The following is a 27,592-nucleotide window of genomic DNA, read 5'->3' on the forward strand; positions in this document are numbered from 1 at the left end:
TGCTCTACAAATTATAATTATTTCATTATGGAAGATAACATTTCTTCTCAAAATGTATACAGAAACAAATATAAAAAAAATATATTTACAATTAACATATCATTGATCAAACTGCCACAACAGAGGATAACCAAACCCTACATACAGCCAAACCAGAACTTTTCTGTGTCACTGTAGCTAGGGAACTTCCTCCCTTCCACTCTGTGCTGACAGGAAGTCGCATCTCTCTCATACACGAACACAAACCACAATAAAAATAAAAATCTTTTGGGTGGGGAAGGGTGAAGTATCTGCTGAGTCTATATCTGATGGCAAAGCTCTCCCCTCACATCCTGTTCCAGTCACATCCTGTTCCAGAGACACCCAGAATACATATCAGGGCTGACACAGGTAGTGTGGCAGGGATGCAGACACTAAAAATGTCCACAGGGACAGAATCTCCACCCATCTTCATTCATTTTGGATCCGTCAGGAGGAATGACCCAAAATTAAAAGGAATGGGTGGATATGTTATCCTGTGCACACCTGTAGCAGACACAGACGGCAAGATAAAACTTTCAACCCTCCCTTCCTGTTTTACATATAGTTGTAGTAGGGCTTTTATAAAATCTCAGTTATATGGTATAAAGTACTGATTGGTGAAATACAGGAAAAGTTGCCGCTCCCAGCCTTGCAAACACTACAAAGATTTAGTCTTTTCACTTTGATAGTTCTGCAAAACGCACACTTTACCACAAAGCTTGCTGTTATTGCTGGTGTATCTTCCCTCAGCAACGAACCAACTGAAAATCCGAACACCTTAATCACCCACTTCCCGGAAATTCACAGAGTCCTCTTGCAAAAGACAAAAAGGAATGTAGAAGCTGTGGAGTATTCCCATAGTAAGCAATAGCAAGACGCAGGTCGGCAAAAGTCTATGTAGGTTCCTGAACAAAATAATGCAAGTGACAAAAAATGCGGCCCCTGGACAAGAAGTTGGTACTGATGCTGAAGGGAAAACGATGCATAAAAATGACTGGTGAATTAAGAAAAAAAAAAAGCATTTAAAGAATCAGCTCCAGGGCTGTGATAAATTGATAGGTGTGTTAACAGGCAAACAGTGCGGTGTGGTGAGGGCAGGTGGCAAAGGTTCAGATATAATACTGGAGAGACCATGTGGGAATCAATGTTCTTTATAAGTCACTTTTGAGGAAATCCCATCGTTATGGAGGTCAGTGATGGGTCTGAATGGAATAATCAATCATCAATGGTCGGAAGCCAGAAAGCCTGTAAATATATATTTTTAAAAAAAAGGAGTACATTATACTATCTTGCATTAATTAAAGCACAAATAAATGAGTCTGGCTAGTCCTCCATTTCAATGCAATATTGTGGACACAACTGTTTCAGCACTCCCTGTAACCCATAGTCATCTCTCTTCATAAATTAAAATTAACAACCTAACCTCTGCAGAATTTGGTGCAATCCTGAAAAAATAATAATAATAATAGATACTTACCTTGTTAGTGAAACGCCTCTGGATTGTCCAGAAGCTTCCCATGTCTTCATACACCCCACCAATACAGTGCAGACTGCAGAGCGACTCTAAACACCTCACCCAGGAGGGAATGGCCACGCCTATCCATGGCCACGCTTGCACTCTGAAAAATCTGAGGGACCCAGTGCTGGAAGGGTACGGTGTAAGAAGATACAGGAAGCCTTTGCACTAGTCATAGGCTTCCCACTTTTAGATGCATCTTTTTTTGTTTTTTTTAAAGTACAACTTAAGTAAGAAAACATGGAGGCTGCTATATTTATTTCCTTTTAAACAATACCAGTTGCCTAGCAGCCCTGCTGATCTATTTGGCTGTAGTATTGTCTGAATAACACCAAAAACAAGCATGCAGCTAATGTCAGAAACACCTGATCTGCATATGCTTAAGGGTCTAAAAGTATTAGAAGGAGAAGGAGCAGGAATGATCGGCACTGCAATGTACATTTATTCTTCAAAAAGTGAGGCACAGTCCGAATGCATAAATACAAAACAGTTGTGCAGCATACATGGACATACCGGTGCTCAGAGGTGTGACGGTGGGTGCTGGGCACTGCTCGCCTGACGGCCGTTTCGCGCTATAACGCGCTTCTACGGAGGCTACGGAGGTTGCAGCCTCCGTAGAAGCGCGTTACAGCGCAAAACGGCCGTCAGGCGAGCAGTGCCCAGCACCCACCATCACACCTCTGAGCACCGGTATGTCCATGTATGCTGCACAACTGTTTTGTATTTATGCATTCGGACTGTGCCTCACTTTTTGAAGAATAAATGTACATTGCAGTGCCGATCATTCCTGCTCCTTCCATGTATGTACTTCCCTTGGATCAGAGCACGCAAGTTAAAACACTGTGGGTGAGGTGTGTTTTACCTGCCTAATCCCCTTCCATGCTGACTACATACTGCTGCAGTGCCAACTGCCTTTCTACTTGTTTCTAAAAGTATTAGAGTATAAGTGGCAAAGGATCAGTAGGTCAGCCAGGCAACTGGTATTGCTTATAAGGAAATAAATGACAGCCTCCATATCCCTCATTACAGTTGACATTTGACTAGAGTTCAGGATTGCTTTTAATTGGATGTACCATTGCACTCCAGTGACTGTTTTCCAGACCCAGGAGAGATAGGTGGATAAGCACCAAGAATGGGTTAGAGTAAATTTTAGAACTTGGGAGATCTCATTCTAATTTAAATATCCAGTTACCAAGATGAACAGGAAAAAGACAGACTTCTAGCATGGAAGAGGATTTCTCATTTGTTTTTTGAATACATCTGAGCAATGTTCCCACAGAATGTATTCTGCTTCTCTACCTCATACTGTAATCCAGGGGTTCTCAAACTGGGTGGCGCGGCACCCTGGTGCGCCTTGAGCACCTGTCAGGGGTGCCTCAGCGTTCATCCCCATCCTTTGGGGGGGGTGCTGCTGAATAAGGGCCGTAACAGCATTTCAGTAGTTATTTTTGCCGAGGGGTGCCTTGAAAAAAATTTCAGAACCATCAAGGGTGCCTTGAACCGAAAAAGTTTGGGAACCACTGCTGTAATCTCACTGCCTATAGCTTTATGGTATTCTTCTCTTCACAAGTTCTAGTTCCACAGAATATTTCAAACACCATAAGGGCCCTTTTCCACTAGCAATCGCAATCACAAATCACAAACGCCAGCGATTGCGATTTTTCATTAATTCTGTTATGCGATTGCGATTTGCGATTTTCATTTGCATTGCATTATCATTGTAAAAATCGCTCCAGCAAGCGATTGCGATTTGCGATTAGCGATTTCCAAATCGAATCACTGTAGTGGAAAATACTTCTCGTGATTTCTATGATAAAGTAACAACCCTAGCGATTTAAAAATCACTAGCGATTTGCGATTTTGCGATTCAGCAATCACAATCGCTCTAGTGGAAAAGGGCCCTAAATGAAAATGGCATGGACTAAAATGATGTCACCTTTAACCTAATATTTTAGAGGCAATCACTGCAAGTGATTCCTGTAGCTTAAAGAGAACCCGAGGTGTGTTTAAAGAATGTTATCAGCATACAGAGGCTGGATCTGCCTATACAGCCCAGCCTCTGTTGCTATCCCAAACCCCACTAAGGTCCCCCTGCACTCTGCAATCCCTCATAAATCACAGCCGTGCTGTGAGGCGGTGTTTACATCTGTAGTGTCAGTCTCAGCTGCTCCTCCTCCTCCTGCATAGCTCTGGTCCCTGCCCCCGTCCCTTCCCTCCAATCAGCAGGGAGGGAAGGGATGCAGGCGGGGACTGGAGTTCTGCATGAGGCGGGGAGAGCAGCAGACTGACACTATAGAGATAAACACAGCCAGCTCTGACAAGCTGTTTGTCAGCAGCGTGGCTGTGATTTATGAGGGATTGCAGAGTGCAGGGGGACCTTAGTGGGGTTTGGGATAGCAACAGAGGCTGGGCAGTATAGGCAGATCCAGCCTCTGTATGCTGATAACATTCTTTAAACACACCTCGGGTTCTCTTTAAGGCTAGTACACACTAGCAATTTTGATTGGCCAATGATTGGTCAATTTTACCACCTCCATGTAGTATGAGGGCCAAACAGATTTTCAATTCTATGCAGATTATATAGGTAAATGGTCATACTACATGGAGGTGGTAAAATTGACCAATGATTGGCCAATCAAAATTGCTAGTATGTACTAGGCTTAAGAATGAGACCTCTGCACCTGTCAGCAAGTACTTTGTGGCATTTTTCCAGAAGAAACCGATCCAGCTGTGTCACATTTAAAATACTGCATGTTTTGGTGCTGTCCATAGATGTACAAAATGTTCCAAAATCAGAGCTTAATGATTCCTAACCCCTTCCACCTCCCCCAGCTCTCACCTAAGCCAATGAAAGCTGTTTAAAAGGTGCACATACGCAATGTTACTTGTGAAAATGGACGGACTCACTGGACTGAAGCCATCAAGACTTATTGCACTGAAATTGTAAGGCAATTTGGTGAAAAGAACCAAAAACCTAAAAATGTTCAATACATACTGTTTATTAATGGGGATAATGTAAAAACCTTTATTTTGATAGTTCTTTTACCACCATGTCACAGGCTGAAGGGTTTAAAGAGACTCCGTAACAAAAATTGCATCCTGTTTTTTATCATCCTACAAGTTCCAAAAGCTATTCTAATGTGTTCTGGCTTACTGCAGCACTTTATACTATCACTGTCTCTGTAATAAATCAATGTATCTTTCCCCTGTCAGACTTGTCGGCCTGTGTCTGGAAGGCTGCCAAGTTCTTCAGTGTTGTGGTTCTGCTATGAACTCCCCCTTCCAGGCCCCTCTGTGCACACTGCCTGTGTATTATTTAGATTAGAGCAGCTTCTCTCTTCTCTCTTATCTTTTACAAGCTGGATAAATCGTCCTCTGAGCTGGCTGGGCTTTCACATACTGAGGAAATTCAGAGGGCAAAGCTGTTTGCAGGAAGAAAAGAGCAGCCTGAAACTTCAGTGCATGAGAGATGCAGGGGGAAGGAAACACACAAATGATCTCTTGAGATTCAAAAGGAAGGCTGTATACAGCCTGATTGTGTATGAATCACACAAAAGTAAACATACCAGTGCGTTAGGGGACATCTATTACCCTCTGTCACAATTTCGCCGCTCCCCGCCGCATTAAAAGTGGTTAAAAACAGTTTTAAAAAGTTTGTTTATAAACAAACAAAATGGCCACCAAAACAGGAAGTAGGTTGATGTACAGTATGTCCACACATAGAAAATACATCCATACATAAGCAGGCTGTATACAGCATTCCTTTTGAATCTCAAGAGATCATTTGTGTGTTTCTTTCCCCCTGCATCTCTCATGCACTGAAGTTTCAGGCTGCTCTTTTCTTCCTGCAAGCAGCTTTGCCCTTGTCTAATTCCTCACTATGTGAAAGCCCAGCCAGCTCAGAGGACGATTTATCCAGCTTGTAAAAGATAAGAGAGAAGAGAGAAGCTGCTCTAATCTAAATAACACACAGGCAGTGGGCAGAGAGGGTCCTGAAAGGGGGAGTTCATAGCAGAACCACAACACTGAAGAACTTGGCAGCCTTCCAGACACAGGCTGACAAGTCTGACAAGAGGGAGATAAGTTGCTTTATTACAGAGACTGTGATAGTACAAAGTGCTGCAGTAAGCCAGAACACATTAGAATAGCTTTTGGAACTTGTAGGATGATAAAAAACAGGATGCAATTTTTGTTACGGAGTCTCTTTAACAGGTTTTGTTGTTATTAGCGAGGAGCTCTGGTTTTCTGACACTCCTGTGGCATGTTACACTCCTCTCAGGGGAGGCTAAACTGCTAAAAGCATGATGTGCTGTTCACTTGCAGAGAGTTCCCCACACAGAGCTGAAGACAGCTGTGAGTAAAAGCAGCAACAGAGGTGCCTGTGTGAAGCACTGCCAGCACGGACTGTGATCCTCAAAGGCCCTGCAAAGCACATGAGGACGCTGTTGGGTTAAAGAGTACCTAAGCTAAAAACTACCAGAGCTTGTCAACTTGACTCTTGGCCTAATAACGGGCGGATGAATGCCAGAAACAGCACAAGCGAGCGCTGTAATTACAGCGCAGGAGATTTGGGTGCAGCCGGCGCCACCATAGACTAATAGGAATTACGTCTATAGCGTCACACACTGAGTAACTTTGGCGCCGTCAGAAGACGGAGCAGAAGTTACATTTAACACACTAATTCGGCCTCCAGCAATAGCTGGAAGCCGAATTACATCATTCCCCACTATCCACATCGACCTATAGGGGGAATAGTAATTAACGCCGTCAGGACTTGTGCAGCAGCAGGATAAGCCATACCGGCTGTTTCCTGTGCCCAAGTCTGTTGTATGTTGCCTATTATAAAGACATGGACTGATCTCTGCCGACAAAGATAACATCCACGCTGCATTATTAACTCTTGTCATGCTGTCCCTGGTCTTGGAAAAGACTTATCCTCATGGAGTGATTGATTCACTGGGGACTTTTGGCTAATCGGGTACTATTAGCTGTCACCTCATTTTGTATTCCTGAATAAAATGTACGGTTTTCAGTCAGATATAACTTGAAGTTATGGTCTTTCTTGGAATTGCTACTAGTGTGCCTGTCGGAGCTCTGATAGGCTCACCATTGTACTCACCACTAATCCTCTGGGTGTGTCGTCTACATCCCTGTATATATACTTGCCTATTCTGTCGTTCTACTTTCAGGAAGGGGATCACTCCGCCTGCCTCAAGAATGGGCCCTGGTGAATGTTTTCCAAAACCAGAGGCTCCGGCCTCACCCATTTGCGCTGCCGCAGCAATGCAGACAAAGGTTTACGAAAATTTCAGTTAGTCTCCAGAAACATGGCCGTGACTTGGCTGCCGGGGGGTTGGGAGCTTGTAACTCAAAAACATTAGGAAACGTATTTTACCCTTCAACCCTGCCCCCCCCCCCCCCACCAATCTCCTTAAGGCCACTGGGGCACTGGAAATCAAGAGACCATCGCTAATAAAAAAAATCCTGTTAAAGTAAACCTGAACAGAGGGATTTGGTGGCTGTTATTAAATCCTTTTAAACAATACCAGTTGCCTGGCATCCTGCTGATCTTTTTGGCTGCTATAGCAACTGAATCACACAACAAAAACAAGCATGCAGCTACTCTAGTCAGACTTCAGTCAGAAACATCTGATTTGCATGCTTGTTCAGGGACTATGGCTAAGAGTATTGGAGACCGCAGCTCAGCAGGACAGGAAGGCAATATGCATTGTCCTCTGGGGGGTACTTACCTCGGGAGGGGGAAGCCTCAGGATCTCAATGAGGCTTCCCCCATCCCTGTAGCTGCAGGCAATCCAGCACTAGCTCCTCCGAATCGTCCCCCGACAAGGCTTGATTTATTTACCTATCCGGGATCATTCGCAGGCTCAGTAGCGGCTCTTCATTCAGGCTAGGCGGAAATAGCCGAGCTCGATCGTATCCGCTCTACTGCGCAAGCGCAGAAGGACTCGCACCTGCGCAGTACCGCAGATCAATCGAGTTTGGCTATTTCCGCATTACCCGAATGAAGAGCCGCTAGTCCGCCTGTGCAGGATCGCAGTAGATAAATATTTACATTGCCGCACTTCGGGGGACCTGGGCAGGCTAACGGAGGGATGGAGGACAACAGTGGAAGCCTCGTTAGTATTTAGAGGCTTCCCCCTCCCGAGGTAAGTATACCCCAAAGGGATTTTTTTTAAATTAAAGGTTTAACATTCATGTATGTTTGATACAGTTTTGTAAAAATGTACTTTTTTCGCCAGTAACAATTTAATATTTTAATTTGCAACAGCTTTTAAAGTGTACCAGAGAGAGAATAATTGGGTGCATTTATACTTACCTGATACCATGAGATGGTGGGCTCCTTTGCCATCCGCTCCGTTCACTGGAGATCCCTCCCAGTAATCTGGGCAGTCGTGTGCCTCTACCCATGCGTGGCATAAGAGCGCAAAAGAGCACGGCCAGCCAGATTACCAGGAGGGATATCCAGTGAACGAAGCAGCTGGCAAGGGAGCCCACGCAACTTCATGTGGCTGAAGAAAACCCCAGGTAAGTATAAATGCAAACAATTATCCCGTCTCTGGTTTCCTTTAAAGGCAAACCTATGAAAAGCAGAGCACAGGCTTACCATGTTGGAACAAGCGCTGGCGAAGGTCATAAACTTCGGATTGAACTGCAGGCATGTGATGGGTCCAGTGTGTTTCCCATCCAGTACAGCCACTTTCATGCCACTTTCTGAGTTCCACACGTGGATCTTCCCATCTTCAGAACCTGCAGACAGAAAAAGCTCTGAGTGAGTGTGGGGGATGTACAAGACTACAAACCAAAACATGGTGGGAGTATAAACCTGCCATCCTTCCCTCTAGCTTACCGATCATAATGAACTGGGAGTCGGGCGTGAATGAAGCTTCCAGCGTCACGGCTTTGCTGTTGTTGTAGCCCTGCCGAGAAGCAATTCATGTAATGTTATGTTCTGCACCAGATCATCTGATCCCCCATCCCCAACCAATGACCACAGCCCAGCACTTACCCCAAATGTGTGCAGAACAGCTCCCTTAAAGGCATCAATTAGCCTGAGGAAGCCACCATTTGTACAGAGGAGGATTAACTTTCCATCATTGCTGAACTTCAGTGATGTCCACTCACATGTGCGGTCGTAGTTCATCTTGAAGGTGGCAAAAGGACCCTGTGATGGTTTATAAAAAAATACAGCTTCATCACAACAGAACCTTTTCAAACAAATTCCATTATTTTCACGCCACTTAGTTGCTAATCAATAAGATAGCCATAAACAGTACAGAAACGTTTCTGCTGTATCCAGGGGGAGCAGAAAACTTTCTCTCCTTTATTTGCTAATTACCTATTAATTATAAGCTAATCTGATAATTTGCCCTGAAACTGGTAACGTTATCAATCGGCTTCAGAGAAAAGTACTTAGGCCTTCAAATTACATTAGAGCAGTCTTAGGGCTGGTTCAGACGGACGTTTGGAGGCGTCGCGTTCGTTGGCGTCGCGGCGGCAATGCGTTCAGGCTTTCAGCAGCATTCGCTTTGCGTTCGGATGCGGTCGCGTTTTTTCTTCCCCTAGGGAAACATTACCCGTCGCGGTTAACCGTGCCTGGAAGCAACATGTAGCTTCCAGGGGCTCCTTGAACGCTAGTGAAAATCGGGACCAGACCGCCGCGTTCGTGTAAACGCGCATGAAAGCTTGGTAAAAACGCTCCCATTCACTTGAGTGGGAGCATTTAACGCCAAGCCCCGAACGCTGGCGGTAAACGCTGCACAAACGTCCGTCTGAACTAGCCCTTATACAATTTCATATTCGTTTTATTGTGTTTAATGATTTAGAGCAAAAATGTAATTTTGGGTTTCATGCTACTTGAAGTATTCAGGAATGTATTATTGTATTATCCAATATTTAGCGGATTTAGAAGTTTGGACCCAAATGGAGGTCATGGTAAGTGGAAAATTTATAATCTGCAATTCGTTCCAAAGTGTATATCCATCTGGCTGAAGGCTTCTTGTGCACACATGATGCTACAATCCGGTGTATGTCTCTTGAGCAGATTATAAATCCATACTATGCTTATAGGGGGCTGACTGGTGACATTTCACAACAGTTTGAGTCGTTGGCCAATAACAGTCAGCCTAAATATCAGAAGCCTGGTTAGACAGCGATTGGAGAACAGACTGCCAGTGTGAAAGTGCCTTGCTTTGCTAAAATCATCAGACAAACTTGGCCCTGTAACAAGAGCGCCATTGTCCGATAAGGTAGTTGATAAAGGTACCCTGAGGTAAAGATGGGAAATCCTCATTAAAACGGTGAGAGGGGCAGTCCAATGGATATCATCACTTTTAAGATGAGTTTATAATTAAGAGGCTGGGCAGGTAATCTGCAAGATACAGAGCTGGCTAGAGTGGACAGTAAGGGAAGCAGGAAAACCCATGTGGCACAGCAATCACTGTATGGTTCTGCCTGTGTACTCGGGGATGTGGCAGCATTTGGTTCCTTGAATATGACTTCAGATTGAAATGAGCTTATTGTTGTGGCAACACACTGGTATTTATTTTACCTTGTCAAAAGAACGGAGATCGTACAGCTTCACCATCTCTGAATTCACCCCTGCTGCAAAAATTAAGCCTTCTGGGTCAAACGAGCAGACAGGCTTCCCCTGGAGGTGCATCAGACCCTGTACAGAGGGGAGAAGGTGCGGTGAGTTTTTACAGATTCTGCAGATGTCAATGGGACACAAACTCTGGAAGACTGGATCGCGTACCTATGAATAAGCCGCCGGGAGATTTGGGCGCAGGATAAAGCTGATATACGGCTAACCCTGCTCCTGCACAAGTCCCAGCAGTGTTAATTACTATTCCCCCTCCAGGTCCACGTGGATGGTACAGAACGATGTATTTCGGCTGCCAGCTATTGCTGGAGGCCCAATTACAGTGCTTTAAAAGTAACTTAAGTTCAGTCTTCTGACGGTGCCAAAGTTACTCACTGTGCGCCGCTATAGCCGTAATTCCTTTTACGGCCTATGGTGACGCCGGCTGCGCCCCAAACCTCCTGCACTGTTTTCACAGCGCTTGATTGGATCTACTTACCTGACAGTTGGGGGAACGGAGGTCCCATAACCTGATTGTCTTATCCAACGATCCAGAGATGAAAGCGTCATCTACAGGGGACATAGACAAGGCCACCACCCTAAACATAGAAAACAATATAATGAGTAACAAAAGAGTTACTGGAGAAGCAGTCAAAGTGCTTTCATTCGGAGAATGGTTAAAATTAGCAATGAATTATAACTGATTTATTGATCACAGATTTTTTTGTCAATTTAGTACATTTATAAACAACCACCTTTTTATTTAAGTCGCCCCTTCAGTGATTGGACAGACCCATACTAATGACTACCTAAAGCCTCATCTACACGCGTAGATGAGGCGGCGATCCGGCGGCTCGATTAGCCACCAGATCGCCTCTTCAGCGTCCGCCGGATTCGATATCCGCTCGTCGCCGCGCCGCTTATCTTCCGCTCGATTCCCTGCCATTGAACGAGCAGGGAATCGGCGGTAGCAAGATCCGGCCTGTCGATTGATAAGCCACATAGCCGCCTCATCTACGCGTGTAGATGAGGCTTAACACAGACAGGCCAACAGTAAGCCTGGAAATGTGAAAAACTCCAGGCAAAATGTGATTACAGAAAAAAATGAAATGAATTAGTAAAGTTAAATAAAGCTTTTATTGTACTTCGGAATGACAATAAGAGTTACCTCGATCACACGTCTTCTCATTACCTGATGGCTGGCAGGCCAAAAAACAGAAACGAGCCATTGAGATTCAGTGTTAGTTGAGTATTAGCAGTTAATAATCACCGCTAGGGATCATGGGAAGTGTAATTCTACATTCTAACAAGAAAACTGGAGCAGGAGGCAACATCAATGCCTCTTACAACGAGCGCTGTTAAAACAGCGCAGGAGATTTGGGTGCAACCGCCGCCACTATAGGCTGTACTAGGAATTATAGCGATAGTGAGTAATTTGGGCACCGTCAAAAGACAGAGCTCAAATTACTTTTAAAACACTAATTCAGCCTCCAGCAATAGCTGGAAGCAAAATTACATAATTCCCACCATCCACGGTAGCCTGGAGGGGGAATAGTAATTAACGCTGCCAGGCCTTGCGCAGGAGCAGGGTAAGCCATATATCAGCTTTATCCTGCGCCCAAACCTCCTGGCTGCATATTTATAGGTATGCACTCATAATGCCCGCTTCTAGCATAGTGCAGTTGGACCAGAATGATAATGCCATTAGGATATTCAAGATGATTTTAAAGTATTGTATCTGTAGGCTTCAATTTTCAAAACCTAATAAGGATCAGTAATGTGTATGGATCGTTACTTTTTTTAAGTTGAGGAAATACTACAATCACTTTCCTGTAGCATGAATGTACATATTGCAAAGAGCTCAACAAACATTTCTGAACACTACATACTTTTTCCTGTGGAAGGTAATGGAGTAGAAATATTCTCCTTTTCTGCACTCACCTTTTATTGTGACCCGGGAAATAACGGATGTATTTGTTATCATGTAAGGAAAGATACCGGATTGTATCTGTGAAGAGATATCGGCAGTAAGGAACACAGAATGACAATGTATGGATATAAATCACAGATTGAAAAATGGGATCCACACAGACAGTACCTGCAGATCCGTTCTATCGGATTTTTGAATGACTACCTATGCCTGAGCATGACAGTTCGCAATGCTTTTTACAAGAACCGTCAACCGACTGAAGACGCTCTGTCATCTGCCAATCGTCGCCCCTCCACAGCAACAGAACACATTGCTAGCCTCAAGGCTAGGAATGTGTCTGTACAGCATCATTCAGAGAACTGTCCCTGACAGCGACAATTCCCGCATGTGTACTTAGATTAACAGTGACTGCTTACTCAGCTTATTCATCACATCTCTATTAAAAACAATTAGAAAAAACTCAAAAAGTATGGAGCTTTCATTTCTAAGGAGTTCTTGCAACCTTCCTCCTGATCTTTTTAGCTCTGTTCAACATATTGGGGTTGGAATGCCTGGATCTTAAAAAGTGGGTAAAGCAAATAATGCCAGTTAGCATTCATCAGGTATAAGTCCACTAATACAGGTAGTCCCGATTAATGAACAAGATAGGGACTGTAGGTTCATTCTTTAATAACCACTCCCCCTTGGGGGATACTTACCTTGGGAGGGGCTATTCAGACTCGGCTATTTCCGCCTGAACTCACCAGAAAACCGATACTGCGCCAGACCGGTGAAGGTAAATATTACAGGCGCTACAAGTGTGTTGGCTGTATTTCGGAGGCCGCCAGCACTGGATCCCTTAGGCTTAGGAGCATAGGGAAAGCCTCAAAAGGATCCAGGGGCCTCCCCTCCCGAGGTAACCAACCCCCACCGGGGTTTTTTTGTTTTGTTTATAGTTTCTCTTTAAATAGCCAATATTATCAAATTCGTGTCAACAGAAGAAGGAACTGGCTAGAATGTTCAGCAATTAGCAGATATGACACAAAATAGTACTTCTGCCCTCTTTCATTGCAAAAGCACAGCTTACTCTTCTGCAGTAAAACATACTGATGAAGTTACCACACGTGGTGAAGTGGGTGTGATGATCCAGTTACTGCAGAGCTGACAGTGCTGTGGCCCAGGCAAGGCAGTAGCCTGTACAGTTATCTCCAGCTGAGGGTGGTGTCACTGACCCTTAAACTGTACAAACAACTACCTCAGCCCAGATCCAAGCCTTCCATCTGAAGAACTCTTCACCAATGGCTCCAACGAGGGTGAGTAATCACTGGCGTAACCTCTCTGCAAACCAGAGTGAAGGGCAGAAGGGAAAAATAGCCAAAATAACATACCGTCAATTTTGTTGGAACTGTAGACCACCGTGTTGGCTGCATGTGTGTATCTGATGAGGTCTACTCCGTACTTTTTACTGTATAATGTCCTCCTGGGCCTGTCACAAAAGAAGATAATCAACTTAAAGATTGACATATGATAGAATTAAAGTAAATTATTCAAGATACACACACACACACACACACACACACACACACACACACACACACACACACACACACACACACCTCCAGTGATGCTTAGCTTTGGCTTTTTAACTATGCAGAATTCTCCCAGAGCATTCTGGGAGAACAGATATCATTTTCTCTGGCTTTGGAACTCAGTAAACATTCTGCAGAGATCACCTAACAGTACTAAAGATGCAGCTACCTGTGAGATGTGATCTTACACGAGGCAAACACTGACTAAATCACTTAGCTTTAACTTGTGCGCCAAGCCAGAGGTCAGCCACCACCTTCCCCTCACAAGGCAATACAATAACCAGTGGAAAGGAACCTTCACTGTAGGACAGTGTGAAAACCTTCGCTTACAGCTAAAGCGATGCGCAGGAAACCAAAACGAATCGATGACATGCTAAACTTTATAATTTGATGCAAATTGTATTCAATGTGTAAACAGCTTAAAATCGGCCAATCCAAGTTGGCAGTGAATTCATTGGATTGGTCCACTTTCAAGCTCCATGCAAATAGCAACAACATTTGCACAGTGCATTAGTGTACAGGTGATCAGTTTGGCTCTGTAGAGCAGCCCATTCTATTCCAGGGGGAGGGAGGACAAGCAGGAGTGTACAATACATATGGTATAGGAACAGTTGGTACCAGGGCTGTGGAGTCGGAAGTTTTATAAACTGAGGAGTTAGAGGCAGATGATTTTTGAACCTACTCCATAGCTATGCAAGGGCTGTGGAATAGGAGTCTGAGAAATTTTGGGAACCTGGAGTTGGAGGTTTCACAAACTGCGGAGTCGGATGATTTTCGTACTGACTCCACAGCCCTGGTTGGTACAGCCTCAGGAGAAACTGCAAAGCTAGACAGTCGCCAGGCCCATCCTTCTCCATAACATTCATGGTCATGGGAGCTTTACATGGTAAATATGTTCAATGCACATTTGAAATAACCAGCAGCCTTTAAAGGAGCAGTGCCCAGGGCTGTTTATTGTAAACAAACGCTTTCTGGTAGAGACAGTGTTTGAGTATTATTTAGTATTTATATAGCGCTGACATCTTCTGCAGCGCTTTTACAGAATATATAGTCTTGTCACTAATTGTCCCTTAGAGGGTCTCACAATCTAATCCCTACCATAGTCATATGCCCATTGTAGTATAGTGCTAATTGAGGTGGAAGCCAATTAGCTCATCAGTATGTTTTGGGGTTGTGCGAGGAAAACAGGGTGCCTGGAGGAAACCCACGCCGACACAGAGAGAACATACAAATGCCTTGCAGATAGTGCCCTGGCTGGGATTTAAACCAGGAACCCAGCACTGCAAGAATTTACAGTCTGCATGCTGTTTGACACGTACATTATAATGTGTGTACTGCAGTGCATGAGCAAGTTAGAACACACATTACAAAACATGATCAATGTCTACGTAGCGTGCAGACATTTGCATGCATTATCCAGAGACATTGCCTACAGCGGGTGGGATTATGCAATTATTTAGTATGTTTATAGGGCAGTCATCTTTCGCATCGCTTTACAGAGTATGTAGTCTTATCACTAACTGTCCCTCAGGGGGCTCTCAATCTAATCCCTACCATAATCAATTCAAGGTCGGCTGGCACACTAAAGTCAGTTTTCAAGCAAATTTATTGAATGCACAGCATGACAATTGACGTATGTCTGCACTTATCCGATGAAGGGGACCATGTTTGGCCCCGAATCAATTGTCATGCTGTGCATTCAATAAATTTACTTGGAAACTTACTTTGGTGTGCCAGCCGACCTTGACTTGCTTGTACTGGATCGATGTTGCTTCTACATCAAGGCTGAGCACCCAATGATCCACGGTAAGGTGTGCCTATCCTAAACCTAATACTGCACTAATCCCTACCATAGTCACATGTCCACCGTCAACTAGGGCCAATATAGGGAGAAACCAATTAACTTATCGGTATGTTTTTTGAGATGTGGGAGGAAACCAGAGTGCTCGGAGGAACACCGCACAGACACAAAGAGAACATACAAACTCAATGCAGATAGCCCTGGCTGAGATTTAAACCAGGGAACCAGCGCAGCAAGGCAAGAGTGTAATCCACTACGCCACACATGATAGTCTCCCTGAAAAAAATCACTAACATTTGTTTTAGGTAACATAAAACTAACAGATAATATTACTCCTAAAACTCCTCCAATGCAACTTCCAGGTTCAGTCCTGTTCTCTGCTGCTAAACGTGTGAATGGTATCAGTTTGCAAGGTCTGCAGTCATTTAGCATTCACTATCTGGGAAGCAATTTAAGAACTTGTACTGCCACTGTAACACATTACTTACTTCCCCTCCTGGCAGTCATACAGCACGATAGAGTCATCATCACTGCTGGAGATCACCGTCTCTCCACTAGGACTGAAGTCAAAGCAGTTGATCTTGTCTGAATTTTCCCGGAAGACTTTCGCCACGCGAAAACTGCGCAGCACATTGTCCGTTAGCTTCATAGTGGCTCACTGACAAGCGGGTGACACCCCTGAAAGAAAAGGAATGGGAGTCAGGAATGAGAAGTAGCACACACAGGTTGCGGTAATGAATATAGCTGTCGTTTTCTTTCAATCCAGATTTATGGATTGATTGCAAGATATTTCCATACAGTGTCACAACACCCCATAATAGATTTCAGAGCTAGTGTGGCTGAGGTGAGCCAGCAGGGAAGTCCATAGGGAACAGTTCTCCAATCACAGCAACCTCTACAACCTGAAGCATTCTAATTGGCTGACCAGTGTGGGTGTGTTATTACTACAACCTATTGAAACCTAGCAGTTAGAAAGGGTGCTGTCCACCCAATCACGTTAGCAGAATTTCCCTATGGACTTTCATGCTGGCTCACCTCAATCATACTAGTGCCTAAAATTTTGTCTATATAATGTAGCACAACGCCACACAAAACAATATACAGAATTGTACAATCACAATGCACACTTTACTATGTGCACAATTCAACAGAAAAAAATCTCAGCTCATGAAACCACCGCGTCACTACACACATGAAGATTTTCTTACAATAAAATTGTAATATTTGCAGACAGCTTTAGGGTCTGAGCCCACAAAAGCAGTTGTGCTCGCTTTGTCAATATCTGGAATACTGATGTGTTGCTGAAAATCGGAAGCACCTGCATCAGTGAGCTCAGGCCTTAAAGGGAACCTAAACTGAGAAGGATATGGATTTTTCCTTTTAAAATAATGCCAGTTGCCTGACTCTCCTGCTGATCCTGTGTCTCTAATACTTTTAGCCACAGCCCCTGAACAAGCATGCAGATCAGGAGCTCTGACTGAAGTCAGACTGGATTGGCTGCATGCTTGTTTCAGGTGCGTGATTCAGCCAAGAGTCATGTGATCAGCAGGACTGCCAAGCAAATGGTATTGTTTAAAAGGAAACATTCATATCCCTCTCAGTTTAGGTTTCCTTTAACCAGCTGAGCGGTCTGGACGAGCTCAGCTCGTCCAACACCGCCAGCGGCTGCCGCTCAGGCCCTGCTGGGCCGATTTTAATGAAATAAAAAGCAGCACACGCAGCCGGCACTTTGCCAGCCGCGTGTGCTGCCTGATCGCCGCCGCTCTGCGGCGATTCGCCGCGAAAGAGGGTCCCCCCAGCCGCCTGAGCCCAGCGTAGCCGGAAAAAAAAGTTCCGGCCAGCGCTAAGGGCTGGATCGGAGGCGGCTGACGTCAGGACGTCGGCTGACGTCGATGACGTCACTCCGCTCGTCGCTATGGCGACGATATAAGCAAAACAAGGAAGGCCGCTCATTGCGGCCTTCCTTGTTTATTCTGGGCGCCGGAGGCGATCGGAAGATCGCCTCCGGAGCGCCCTCTAGTGGGCTTTCATGCAGCCAACTTTCAGTTGGCTGCATGAAATAGTTTTTTTTTTATTTAAAAAAAACCCTCCCGCAGCCACCCTGGCGATTTAATCAGAACGCCAGGGTGGTTAAGCAACAGTTAGTGTATTTAGAAAGTTGCTTCTGGTTACAGAATGGTGGATTTTATGGTGTCCCTCTGTCTATGGTTGCAGCAAGAAAGTTATGAAGTCATCAGAAGGAGCTGCTGTGCTGCTAGAGACAGTATCTGGAGAGACAATTGTATCCAAAGTTGATAACTCAGAAAATAAATTTGTTTGGCCAAGGGGGTGTGGAGGAGGCAGGGATAGCCCTGGAGGTTGAGGATGGGGGGCAGCTTACAAGGGCCGGTTCACACTGTATTTTTAAAGGGAACCTAAACTAAGAGGGATATGGATGTTTCCTTTTAAACAATACCAGTTGCTTGGCAGTCCTGCTGAGAGTCAGGCAACTGGTATTCTATTAAAAGGAAAAATCCATATCCTTCTCAGTTTAGGTTCCCTTTATGTCAAATGAATCCGGTATTCGCTTTACTGGATCTGTATGGCTTGGTCCACACTGGTAAACGGATCTGATCACCAGTCGATCAGATCCGTTTCACTCTGTCTGCCACTCCAGCAGGTGAGGGAGGATTAAAAACGTACCCAAGCGTCTTCATTGCAGCCGGTAGAGGGTTTCTTCCAGGCTTCCATCTTCTGACTAGTCACATAACGTGGAAGAACACAGAAGACGGAAGCCTGGAAGAAACCCTCTCTACCACCCAGCTGCAATGAAGAAGACACCTGGGTAAGTTTTAACCCTCCGGCTGCTGTACCCTCCCTCACCCGCTCGCACGGCTGCGGCACCCACCCGCCCACTCAGGAACGGCCCAGTTCGCATCTCCATATCCCCCCCCAGACCTCACCTCCAGTGGATTTTGCCCTCCGAATGGTCCATTTCTTCACTAGTGTGAAGAAACATTCCGTTCTGCCATTGCTCCTAATGCTCCTTCATCTTCCTTTTCCGGGTCGCTGGGCTCAGAGGTCCAGAAAAATTGGTGTTTTAGCAAAGTTGTGTTCCGTTCAGAAAAACGTATGCAACGGATCCATACCAAGGGACGCATGTGAACGGTTCCATAGGTTAACATTGGATCCGTTCGCATCCGTCAGCTTCTGTAACAAACGCCTGGAAAACCGCTCTGATCTAGCGGTTTCCAGAGCGGTTTGAGCTTTTCCTATACTTTACATTGAGGCAGAAACGCTTCTGCAAACCGCAAAAGTGCTGCAGGACCTACGTTTGCGGTATGCTAAAACCGCAAACCGCTTATGTGCACCATCCCATTGAAATACATTAGCCAAGCGTTTTCCAAGGCGGAAGCGGTTTGCTTCAAAAAACGCTCGGTGTGCACCAGGCCTGAGTAAAGGAAATAGTGGCTAGGGACCCAAGTGAAAGCAGCAGGGACTGTAATTAAGCAGATTAGAGACATTTCATGTAAATAAAAAAAATGGACGTCGTAATCTCTCTACAAATCACTAGCACTAAAATTGCTTCTAAAAGTGCAGGGATTTGAGAAATTGCTGTACAAACACTAGAAAAACCGCTGAGTGATTGCAAGAGCTATTAGCGATCTCTAGAGGGTTCCTGGCCTCAGGGATAGCTAAAATCACAGTGTATATAATTGGAGTCATTGATGGGCTATGGTGGATATTATCAGTTTACAATGGGACATGGGGAAGTTTTTCCTAGGGCCATATCAGAAATATCAGTTAAGACAAGTTGGTCACTCTGGGGCAGAACTGCAACAAGAACAGCTATGAAGGGTTATTCTGGGCAGGGAGAGTAGGTATCAGGGGTAGTTCAAGGCAAGGTTGTGCTGGAAGGGTAGTTATCAGGGGTAGTTCAAGGCAAGGTTGTATATATGCTGGGTATTGACGGATTTCCTGGTCATAATTATACAAGAGCACTTATCCCCAATATAAGAGCACAATCTAGCATAAGCCTTCTGAGTAAAATATGAAATATCAGCCATTAACCAATTTACTGTGGGTAGCGACACTCCTAGAAACATTTCTCAGTGTAGATTTAGGTAGGAAGGATGTACTGGTATACCCAGTTACAACGCTGTTTGATCATAGGTAGATCTGGGAAGGAAATACAAAGTGATGACAATGGACTCTAGACCAGTGTTTTGCAACATTATTGTAGCACATACTCCCTTATTAATGACAATGGGCTCTATTCTCAATGACTTCCCACATGCGGTAAAGTCAGTGTGGGAAATTTGCGACCAAAACATTGAGATTCACAAAATTTTCCGCATGTTTCTGCATGCGGTAAATGTGCGGTAGTAATGCGGAAAAGGTTCCACAAAAGTCGGTATTTTCGCAAAAAAAAAAAAAAAAACATTCACAAAATATTTCAGATGCATTATTTCAGCGTTAATTACAGATTTTTTATCACCTACAAGTAGTAGGTGATATATTTCGCATCCCATTGATTTTAATGACGTCTGGAGGCTTAAGTGCTGTGCTTGGTGGACTTTGAAATTTTTTTTTAAACTATTTTTCATGCAACCTATTTACCACATGTTTACCGCACGTTTAATGGCCGTTTCCACACTCTTTACCGCATGCGGAAAACATGCGGAAAATTTTAGTGAATGCAGAAAAAAATGCGGAGATTACCGCTGGCGGTAATTTTGCGGTAATATTTTGCGGTGATTTGGCCTCTGAGAATAGAGCCCTATGTTGGCTAAGAACATCCTATACCTGGTAACATCTCAAGTACCCCTTAATGCATAGACATTTGTTAGAACTCAATAATTATGTATACAAATGCTTTTCAAACCTTCAAGATTTTAATCAGCTAAAATTTCTTAGTCAATCATATTCATGATTTTTCTGATTTTTAATTCCCAAACATATTGAAAGAGATTGACTATGAAAACTTCAAATACCCCCTGAACCCAACTCAAGTAACTGTAGGAGTATGCATACTATATGTTGAAAACCTAGGCAAATACAGTCCTGGGTGTTGGTCAAGGGTAGACCTAGGTAGAGAACATTTATGTGGATAATTACAGAACCTGTATACATAATTACATTGCTGGAGGCTTACTTCAGGGATGTAGATATTTGTGTATGCAAGTCAATTAAAAGTGAATGGGCAGTGAAAATTGCTCTGGTCCTGAAGTCAGGGGTAGATATGGGAAAGGAGTGTGTTCAAGGTAATTGTGAAGTCTGGCCAATATATTACGGCACTAGTCTACTTTAGTGGACCCTGCAGGAAACCTCATAGGGAACAGTCCTCCAATCACAGAAACATCTTACAGCACAGATCATTGTGGCCAAATAGTGTGGGCCTAGTTTACTACAACCTAGAAACCTAGCAGTTCAGGAGGGTGCCATCCACTCAATCATGTTAGCTGAATCTCTCTATGAGGTTTCCTGATGGGTCCCCTAAAGTAGGCTAGCGCTTACGGGGTCTTTGGATAAATCTGGGCATGAACAGTAATCAGATTATATGAGAGGGATCGATCTTTTTGCCAAATCAAGTAATGTATGACTAGCCTACAGGTAAGTTTGGTCAGGGGTAGATCTGGGTACGGAGTGTTTATGGTGGAACTGGCGGTGACTGATCAGTCACACTAAAAGGGGGTTTGGACAGGGATAGATTTAGGAATGGAAAATGCTCAGGCATAAAGGATGAAAGATGTGACCGGTCCCTGGGCTGGAAACTCAAGTTGCAAGCTTAGTGCTACTAGATGGTATTATCAGGTTAATTTATGAGCTTTATGACTTTGCTCAGTAGCATTTGTATGCTATTTTGATGGGTATGATAAAATGTTTGAACATGGGCCAAGGGTGCACAAGTCATTCTGGGTAGGTAGATGTATGGATGGAAGGAGATGCATAGATTTGCTGGTAGTCTGCAGGGGAAGGTTATAAGGCTGGTTTGGGTATCAGATGGTGGTGGGCAGAGGGGTGGACTAGAGATTGTGATGGGCAGAAGGGGGATTAGAGATGGTTTTGGGCAGAAAGGGGGATTAGAGATGGTGGTGGGCAGAAAGGGGTGTGTCAGAGATGGTGGTGGGCAGAAAGGGGTGTGTCAGAGATGGTGGTGGGCTGAGGGGTGTGTCAGAGATGGTGGTGGGCTGAGGGGTGTGTCAGAGATGGTGGTGGGCTGAGGGGTGTGTCAGAGATGGTGGTGGGCTGAGGGATGTGTCAGAGATGGTGGTGGGCTGAGGGATGTGTCAGAGATAGTGGTGGGCAGAGGGATGTGTCAGAGATGGTGGTGGGCAGAGGGATGTGTCAGAGATGGTGGTGGGCAGAGGGATGTGTCAGAGATGGTGGTGGGCAGAGGGATGTGTCAGAGATGGTGGTGGGCAGAGGGATGTGTCAGAGATGGTGGTGGGCAGAGGGATGCGTCAGAGATGGTGGTGGGCAGAGGGATGCGTCAGAGATGGTGGTGGGCAGAGGGATGCATCAGAGATGGTGGTGGGCAGAGGGATGCATCAGAGATGGTGGTGGGCAGAGGGATGCATCAGAGATGGTGGAGGGCAGAGGGATGTCTCAGAGATGGTGGAGGGCAGAGGGGGGGTATCAGAGATGGTGGAGGGCAGAGGGGGGGTATCAGAGATGGTGGAGGGCAGAGGGGGGGGTATCAAGGATGGTGGAAGGCAGAGGGGGGTATCAAGGATGGTGGAAGGCAGAGGGGGTATCAGGGATGGTGGAGGGCAGAGGGGGGTATCAGAGATGGTGGTGGGCAGAGGGGGGTATCAGAGATGGTGGTGGGCAGAGGGGGGTATCAGAGATGGTGGTGGGCAGAGGGGGGTATCAGAGATGGTGGTGGGCAGAGGGATGCATCAGAGATGGTGGTGGGCAGAGGGATGCATCAGAGATGGTGGTGGGCAGAGGGATGCATCAGAGATGGTGGTGGGCAGAGGGATGCATCAGAGATGGTGGTGGGCAGAGGGATGCATCAGAGATGGTGGTGGGCAGAGGGATGCATCAGAGATGGTGGTGGGCAGAGGGATGCATCAGAGATGGTGGTGGGCAGAGGGATGCATCAGAGATGGTGGTGGGCAGAGGGATGCATCAGAGATGGTGGTGGGCAGAGGGATGCATCAGAGATGGTGGTGGGCAGAGGGATGCATCAGAGATGGTGGTGGGCAGAGGGATGCATCAGAGATGGTGGTGGGCAGAGGGATGCATCAGAGATGGTGGTGGGCAGAGGGATGCATCAGAGATGGTGGTGGGCAGAGGGATGCATCAGAGATGGTGGTGGGCAGAGGGATGCATCAGAGATGGTGGTGGGCAGAGGGATGCATCAGAGATGGTGGTGGGCAGAGGGATGCATCAGAGATGGTGGTGGGCAGAGGGATGCATCAGAGATGGTGGTGGGCAGAGGGATGCATCAGAGATGGTGGTGGGCAGAGGGATGCATCAGAGATGGTGGTGGGCAGAGGGATGCATCAGAGATGGTGGTGGGCAGAGGGATGCATCAGAGATGGTGGTGGGCAGAGGGATGCATCAGAGATGGTGGTGGGCAGAGGGATGCATCAGAGATGGTGGTGGGCAGAGGGATGCATCAGAGATGGTGGTGGGCAGAGGGATGCATCAGAGATGGTGGTGGGCAGAGGGATGCATCAGAGATGGTGGTGGGCAGAGGGATGCATCAGAGATGGTGGAGGGCAGAGGGATGCATCAGAGATGGTGGAGGGCAGAGGGATGCATCAGAGATGGTGGAGGGCAGAGGGATATCTCAGAGATGGTGGTGGAGATGGTGGTGGGCAGAGAGGGGTATCAGAGATGGTGGTGGGCAGAGGGGGGTATCAGAGATGGTGGTGGGCAGAGGGGGGGTATCAGAGATGGTGGTGGGCAGAGGGGGGGTATCAGAGATGGTGGTGGGCAGAGGGGGGGTATCAGAGATGGTGGTGGGCAGAGGGGGGGTATCAGAGATGGTGGTGGGCAGAGGGGGGGTATCAGAGATGGTGGTGGGCAGAGGGGGGGGATCAGAGATGGTGGTGGGCAGAGGGGGGGGGATCAGAGATGGTGGTGGGCAGAGGGGGGGGATCAGAGATGGTGGTGGGCAGAGGGGGGGATCAGAGATGGTGGTGGGCAGAGATGGTGGTGGGCAGAGGGGGGTATCAGAGATGGTGGTGGGCAGAGGGGATATCAGAGATGGTGGTGGGCAGAGGGGATATCAGAGATGGTGGTGGGCAGAGGGGGGTATCAGAGATGGTGGTGGGCAGAGGGGGGTATCAAAGATGGTGGTGGGCAGAGGGGGGTATCAGAGATGGTGGAGGGCAGAGGGGGGTATCAGAGATGGTGGAGGGCAGAGGGGGGTATCAGAGATGGTGGAGGGCAGAGGGGGGTATCAGAGATGGTGGAGGGCAGAGGGGGGTATCAGACATGGTGGAGGGCAGAGGGGGGTATCAGACATGGTGGAGGGCAGAGGGGGGTATCAGAGATGGTGGAGGGCAGAGGGGGGTATCAGAGATGGTGGAGGGCAGAGGGGGGGTATCAGAGATGGTGGAGGGCAGAGGGGGGGGTATCAGAGATGGTGGAGGGCAGAGGGGGGGTATCAGAGATGGTGGAGGGCAGAGGGGGGGTATCAGAGATGGTGGAGGGCAGAGGGGGGGTATCAGAGATGGTGGAGGGCAGAGGGGGGGTATCAGAGATGGTGGTGGGCAGAGGGGGGTATCAAGGATGGTGGAAGGCAATGGGGGGTATCAAGGATGGTGGAAGGCAGAGGGGGTATCAGGGATGGTGGAGGGCAGAGGGGGGTATCAGACAAGATTGGCTGCTCGGGGCGGTGTCCAGCTACCTAAATGGAAGTGGCGCCAGATGCTGGCCAGTTACCTGGGAGGGCCGCGGAGCTGGGACGGGGTGGTTGGGAGAGGGAAGCGGCCTGCAAGCGCTACGGGGTTTCCTGGGTCACTCAGGCTCGGCGCGGAATCGGCGCTCTCATTGTCTCCGCCATGTTGCCGGAGGTGGGAGGAGCCGACGGACAGCAGGCGGGTGAGCTGTGCAGCTATTGGCCGCCGGGAAAATGACGAAATACTTCCCGCTATCCTGTGCGTGCTGGCGAGAGGGGTGGTGCTCCGCCATGTTGTGGTTGGCGACCTTGCTGCTGGCTGGCCTGGAAGACTTTGACTGCACGTGACTTTTGGCCTCCCCTCGGCCTGAAGGAGGACCTTACAGAAAAGACAGGACTTCACACTTTCACTTAGCAGACAGTATGTTCAATTTACACTCCCTATTTTTAGAAGCATAGAAGAGCTGAAGTTAGAAGAAAATAAAGTTAGATACAGTAGAAACCCTTTTTAGAGTAGAATCTCTTTATAGTAAACTCCAAGGGACCTGGCTCAGTAGTTTACTATATTAGGATTGCATAGCTCCCAACTGTCCCTATTTCAGAGGGACAGTCCCTCTTTGGGAGCCTTGTCCCCCTGTCCCTCTTTCCTCCTCATTTGTCCCTCTTTCTATGTAAATACATATATTTATAAAAAAAAAATGTGTTTGATTGACTCTAAATTTTTATTACCATCAAATTGACATATTACAAATATTAAAATGTTAATATGAAGGAAAATGAACCAGGATAGAAAGGACCAGTTTGGTTTGAATGATAAAAACAACATATTTTTCTTATTAAATCCTTATGGTATGCGTGACTAGGGGTGTGATGGGGGATGATCAGGGCGTGGCTTCAGTGTCCCTCTTTCTTATCTCAAAAAGTTGAGAGATATGGCATTGGTCATACATTGTATGTTCATACAGGTAAATGGTAGGGAACTGGGGGCAGAATTTACTATAAACAGAGTTTTGGTATATGAGAGTTGTTCACTATAATGAGATTCTATTGTACTAATGTTCGCTATAAGTATGTAGCTACTCGTAATTGAAACTTATATAAGCGCTGCTGCAGCAGAGAAGGGGTGCTAACTTACCTGTGCCGCCACATATAGCCAATGCAATCCACTTGTGGTCCACATAATTCCACTACTTCCTCCTTCACACCTGGAAGGAGGAAGTAGTGGTGTTACATGGACCGCGAGTAAAGCGCATCACCTATAGGCATAGGTAAGATAACCCCCCTCTGCAACAGGCAGCGCTATCTAATTTAAAGAAAATCTGTATTAAGAAAAAACGCCCCTGGGGGTATTAAGAAAAAAGCACCCCAGGGGAACCCTATCGAGGCTTCTCCCGTCCTCCTCCATCCCACGGCGGCAGCAATACAGCTCCCCGAACGGCGGGGATGTAAATATTTACATTTTGGCTCCAGCACAGGTGGAGTAGCGGCTCTCGGCTCCGAAATAGGCGGAAATAGCCGATCCCAGTCGGGTCCGCTCTACTGCTCAGGCGCAAGTCTCCTGCGCAGTAGAGCAGATATGACTGGGATCGTCTGTTTCCGGGTGGAGAGCCGCAACAGCTCCACCCGCTGGAGCCAGGGAAGGTAAATATTGCACAGCCTGACAAATTGACGGATGTGCCTTCCGAGGCGCAGACAGAGACCACCGTGAGACGGACGAGGACGGGGGAAGCCTCAATAGGATCCAGAGGCTTCCCCCTCCCGAGGTGAGTACCCCCCAGGGGCACTTTTTTTATTTTCTATACAGAGTCTCTTTAAATTTCGATTATCAGTAGCTACGTACCCGTAGTTGTCATCACTATACTGTACTTACTTCGGGAGATAGTCCAGAGGCTTCCCCGGTCTGCCTACACCCCTCCGTTCCTGCACCTGGATCTTTTTTACAATCTTCAACAATAATTTTGAATATTGTTCGTAGCCGCACTCCCCTCCCCATGTACAAGCGCAGCTGCATTGTGCAGGTGCAAACTATGTTTCACATCTTACAGTCAGTACAAAAATCATATGACTCCTCAGTTTATAAAACCACCAACTCCAGGTACACAAAATTACTCTGATTCCTCGACTCCACAGCCCTGACTTCTGCACAGTAGCACACTAGTACACAGTTTCTCCACTATGCAGTAGCTACTCCATGCTACTGCACAGGCGCAAACCCTTCTGGTGCCTGCATAGGGTCGCCACGCTCCTACACAGAGGGAAGCATAGACACAAAGAAGAGAAGGGTCCCAACCAGCTGCAGAATGGTCATGGAGGATCAGGGAAGCTTCTGCAGCATCCAGAGGCATCCCTCTACAGCGGTAAGTACCTTTTTTTCCCCAGATTCTGAGTTGCTTGAAGGATACTTGTAGCCACCTAAAAGAAAGTTACATACTCCCCTAAGAGGGAAGGCTCTAGATCCTTTAGTACCTTCCCATGGTAGTAGACAGCTCTCTGTCAGTTGGATAGCAGTAGACAGCTGTCAGTTGGAGAGCAGTAGACAGCTCTCTGTCAGTTGGACAGTAGTAGACAGCTCTCTGTCAGTTGGATAGTAGTAGACAGTTGTCAGTTGTATGGTAGACAGCTCTCTTTCAGTTGGATAGGAGTAGACAGCTCTCTGTCAGTTGAATAGTAGTAGACAGCTCTCTGCCAGTTGGAGAGCAGTAGGCAGCTCTCTGTCAATTGGTCAGTTAAATGGTAGATAGCTAGATCAGTTGTATGGTAGACAGCTACGTCAGTTGGACAGTAGTAGACAGCTCTCTGACAGTTGGATAGTAGTAGACAGTTGTCAGTTGTATGGTAGAAAGCTTTCTGTCAGTTGGATGTTAGTAGACAGCTCTCTGTCAGTTGGTTGGTAGTAGACAGCTCTCTGTCATTTGCTCACTGTCAGTTGGATAGCAGTAGACTGCTTCTGTCAGTTGGATAGTAGTAGACAGTTCTCTGTCAGTTGGATAGCAGTAGACAGCTCTGTGTCAGTTGGATAGTAGTAGACAGCTAGGTCAGTTGGACAGTAGTAGACAGCTCTCTGTCAGTTGGATGATAGACAGCTAGGTCAGTTCGACAGTAGTAGACAGCTCTCTGTCAGTTGGTTAGTTTTAGACGGCTGTTAGTTGTATGGTAGACAGCTCTCTGTCAGTTGGATGGTAGTAGACAGCTCTCTGTCAGTTGGAAGCAGTAGGCAACTGTCAGTTGGATAGCAGTAGACAACTCTCTGTCATTTGGATAGCAGTAGACAGCTCTCTGCCAGTTGGATAGCAGTAGACAGCTCTCTGTCAGTTGGATAGC

The 27,592-nt window shown here is 46.3% G+C and overlaps 2 protein-coding genes across 3 annotated transcripts in view; one reads left to right on the forward strand and one right to left on the reverse strand.

Annotated features, from left to right (window-relative positions):
- On the reverse strand, positions 1–24,558 carry WDR82 (WD repeat domain 82). Its single transcript, XM_068253182.1, has 10 exons — positions 24,316–24,558; positions 15,924–16,113; positions 13,434–13,531; positions 12,078–12,144; positions 10,636–10,735; positions 10,107–10,223; positions 8,565–8,720; positions 8,406–8,475; positions 8,163–8,305; positions 1–1,266 (listed from the first exon to the last, which is right to left on the reverse strand). The coding sequence occupies exons 2-10, from the start codon at positions 16,082–16,084 to the stop codon at positions 1,237–1,239; spliced, it is 942 nt and encodes a 313-aa protein (XP_068109283.1). The 5' UTR covers positions 16,085–16,113; positions 24,316–24,558; the 3' UTR covers positions 1–1,236.
- GLYCTK (glycerate kinase) overlaps positions 24,548–27,592 on the forward strand; it is a 25,688-nt gene continuing 22,643 nt past the window's right edge. The window contains exon 1 of one of the 2 annotated variants that reach the window (XM_068253178.1): positions 24,548–24,692. The gene's annotated coding sequence lies outside the window, so the exon portion shown is untranslated. Of the gene's footprint in view, positions 24,693–26,475; positions 26,629–27,592 lie in introns of those variants that run through there. The other variant, XM_068253180.1, reaches the window with a different exon arrangement.

This window comes from Hyperolius riggenbachi, chromosome 9, assembly GCF_040937935.1.
Source record: "Hyperolius riggenbachi isolate aHypRig1 chromosome 9, aHypRig1.pri, whole genome shotgun sequence".
Lineage (NCBI taxonomy): Eukaryota > Metazoa > Chordata > Amphibia > Anura > Hyperoliidae > Hyperolius > Hyperolius riggenbachi.

Bases quoted from the DNA above. Each gene is read 5' to 3' on its own strand.
- WDR82 (XM_068253182.1), bottom strand. From the start codon at position 16,084: ATGAAGCTAACGGACAATGTGCTGCGCAGTTTTCGCGTGGCGAAAGTC. The intron at 12,145-13,433 runs GTATGTTATTTT...ATCTCTTCACAG, and splicing joins CAGTTCCAACAAAATTGACG to ATACAATCCGGTATCTTTCC. The intron at 8,476-8,564 runs GTAAGTGCTGGG...GCTTCTCGGCAG, and splicing joins CTGTTCTGCACACATTTGGG to GGCTACAACAACAGCAAAGC.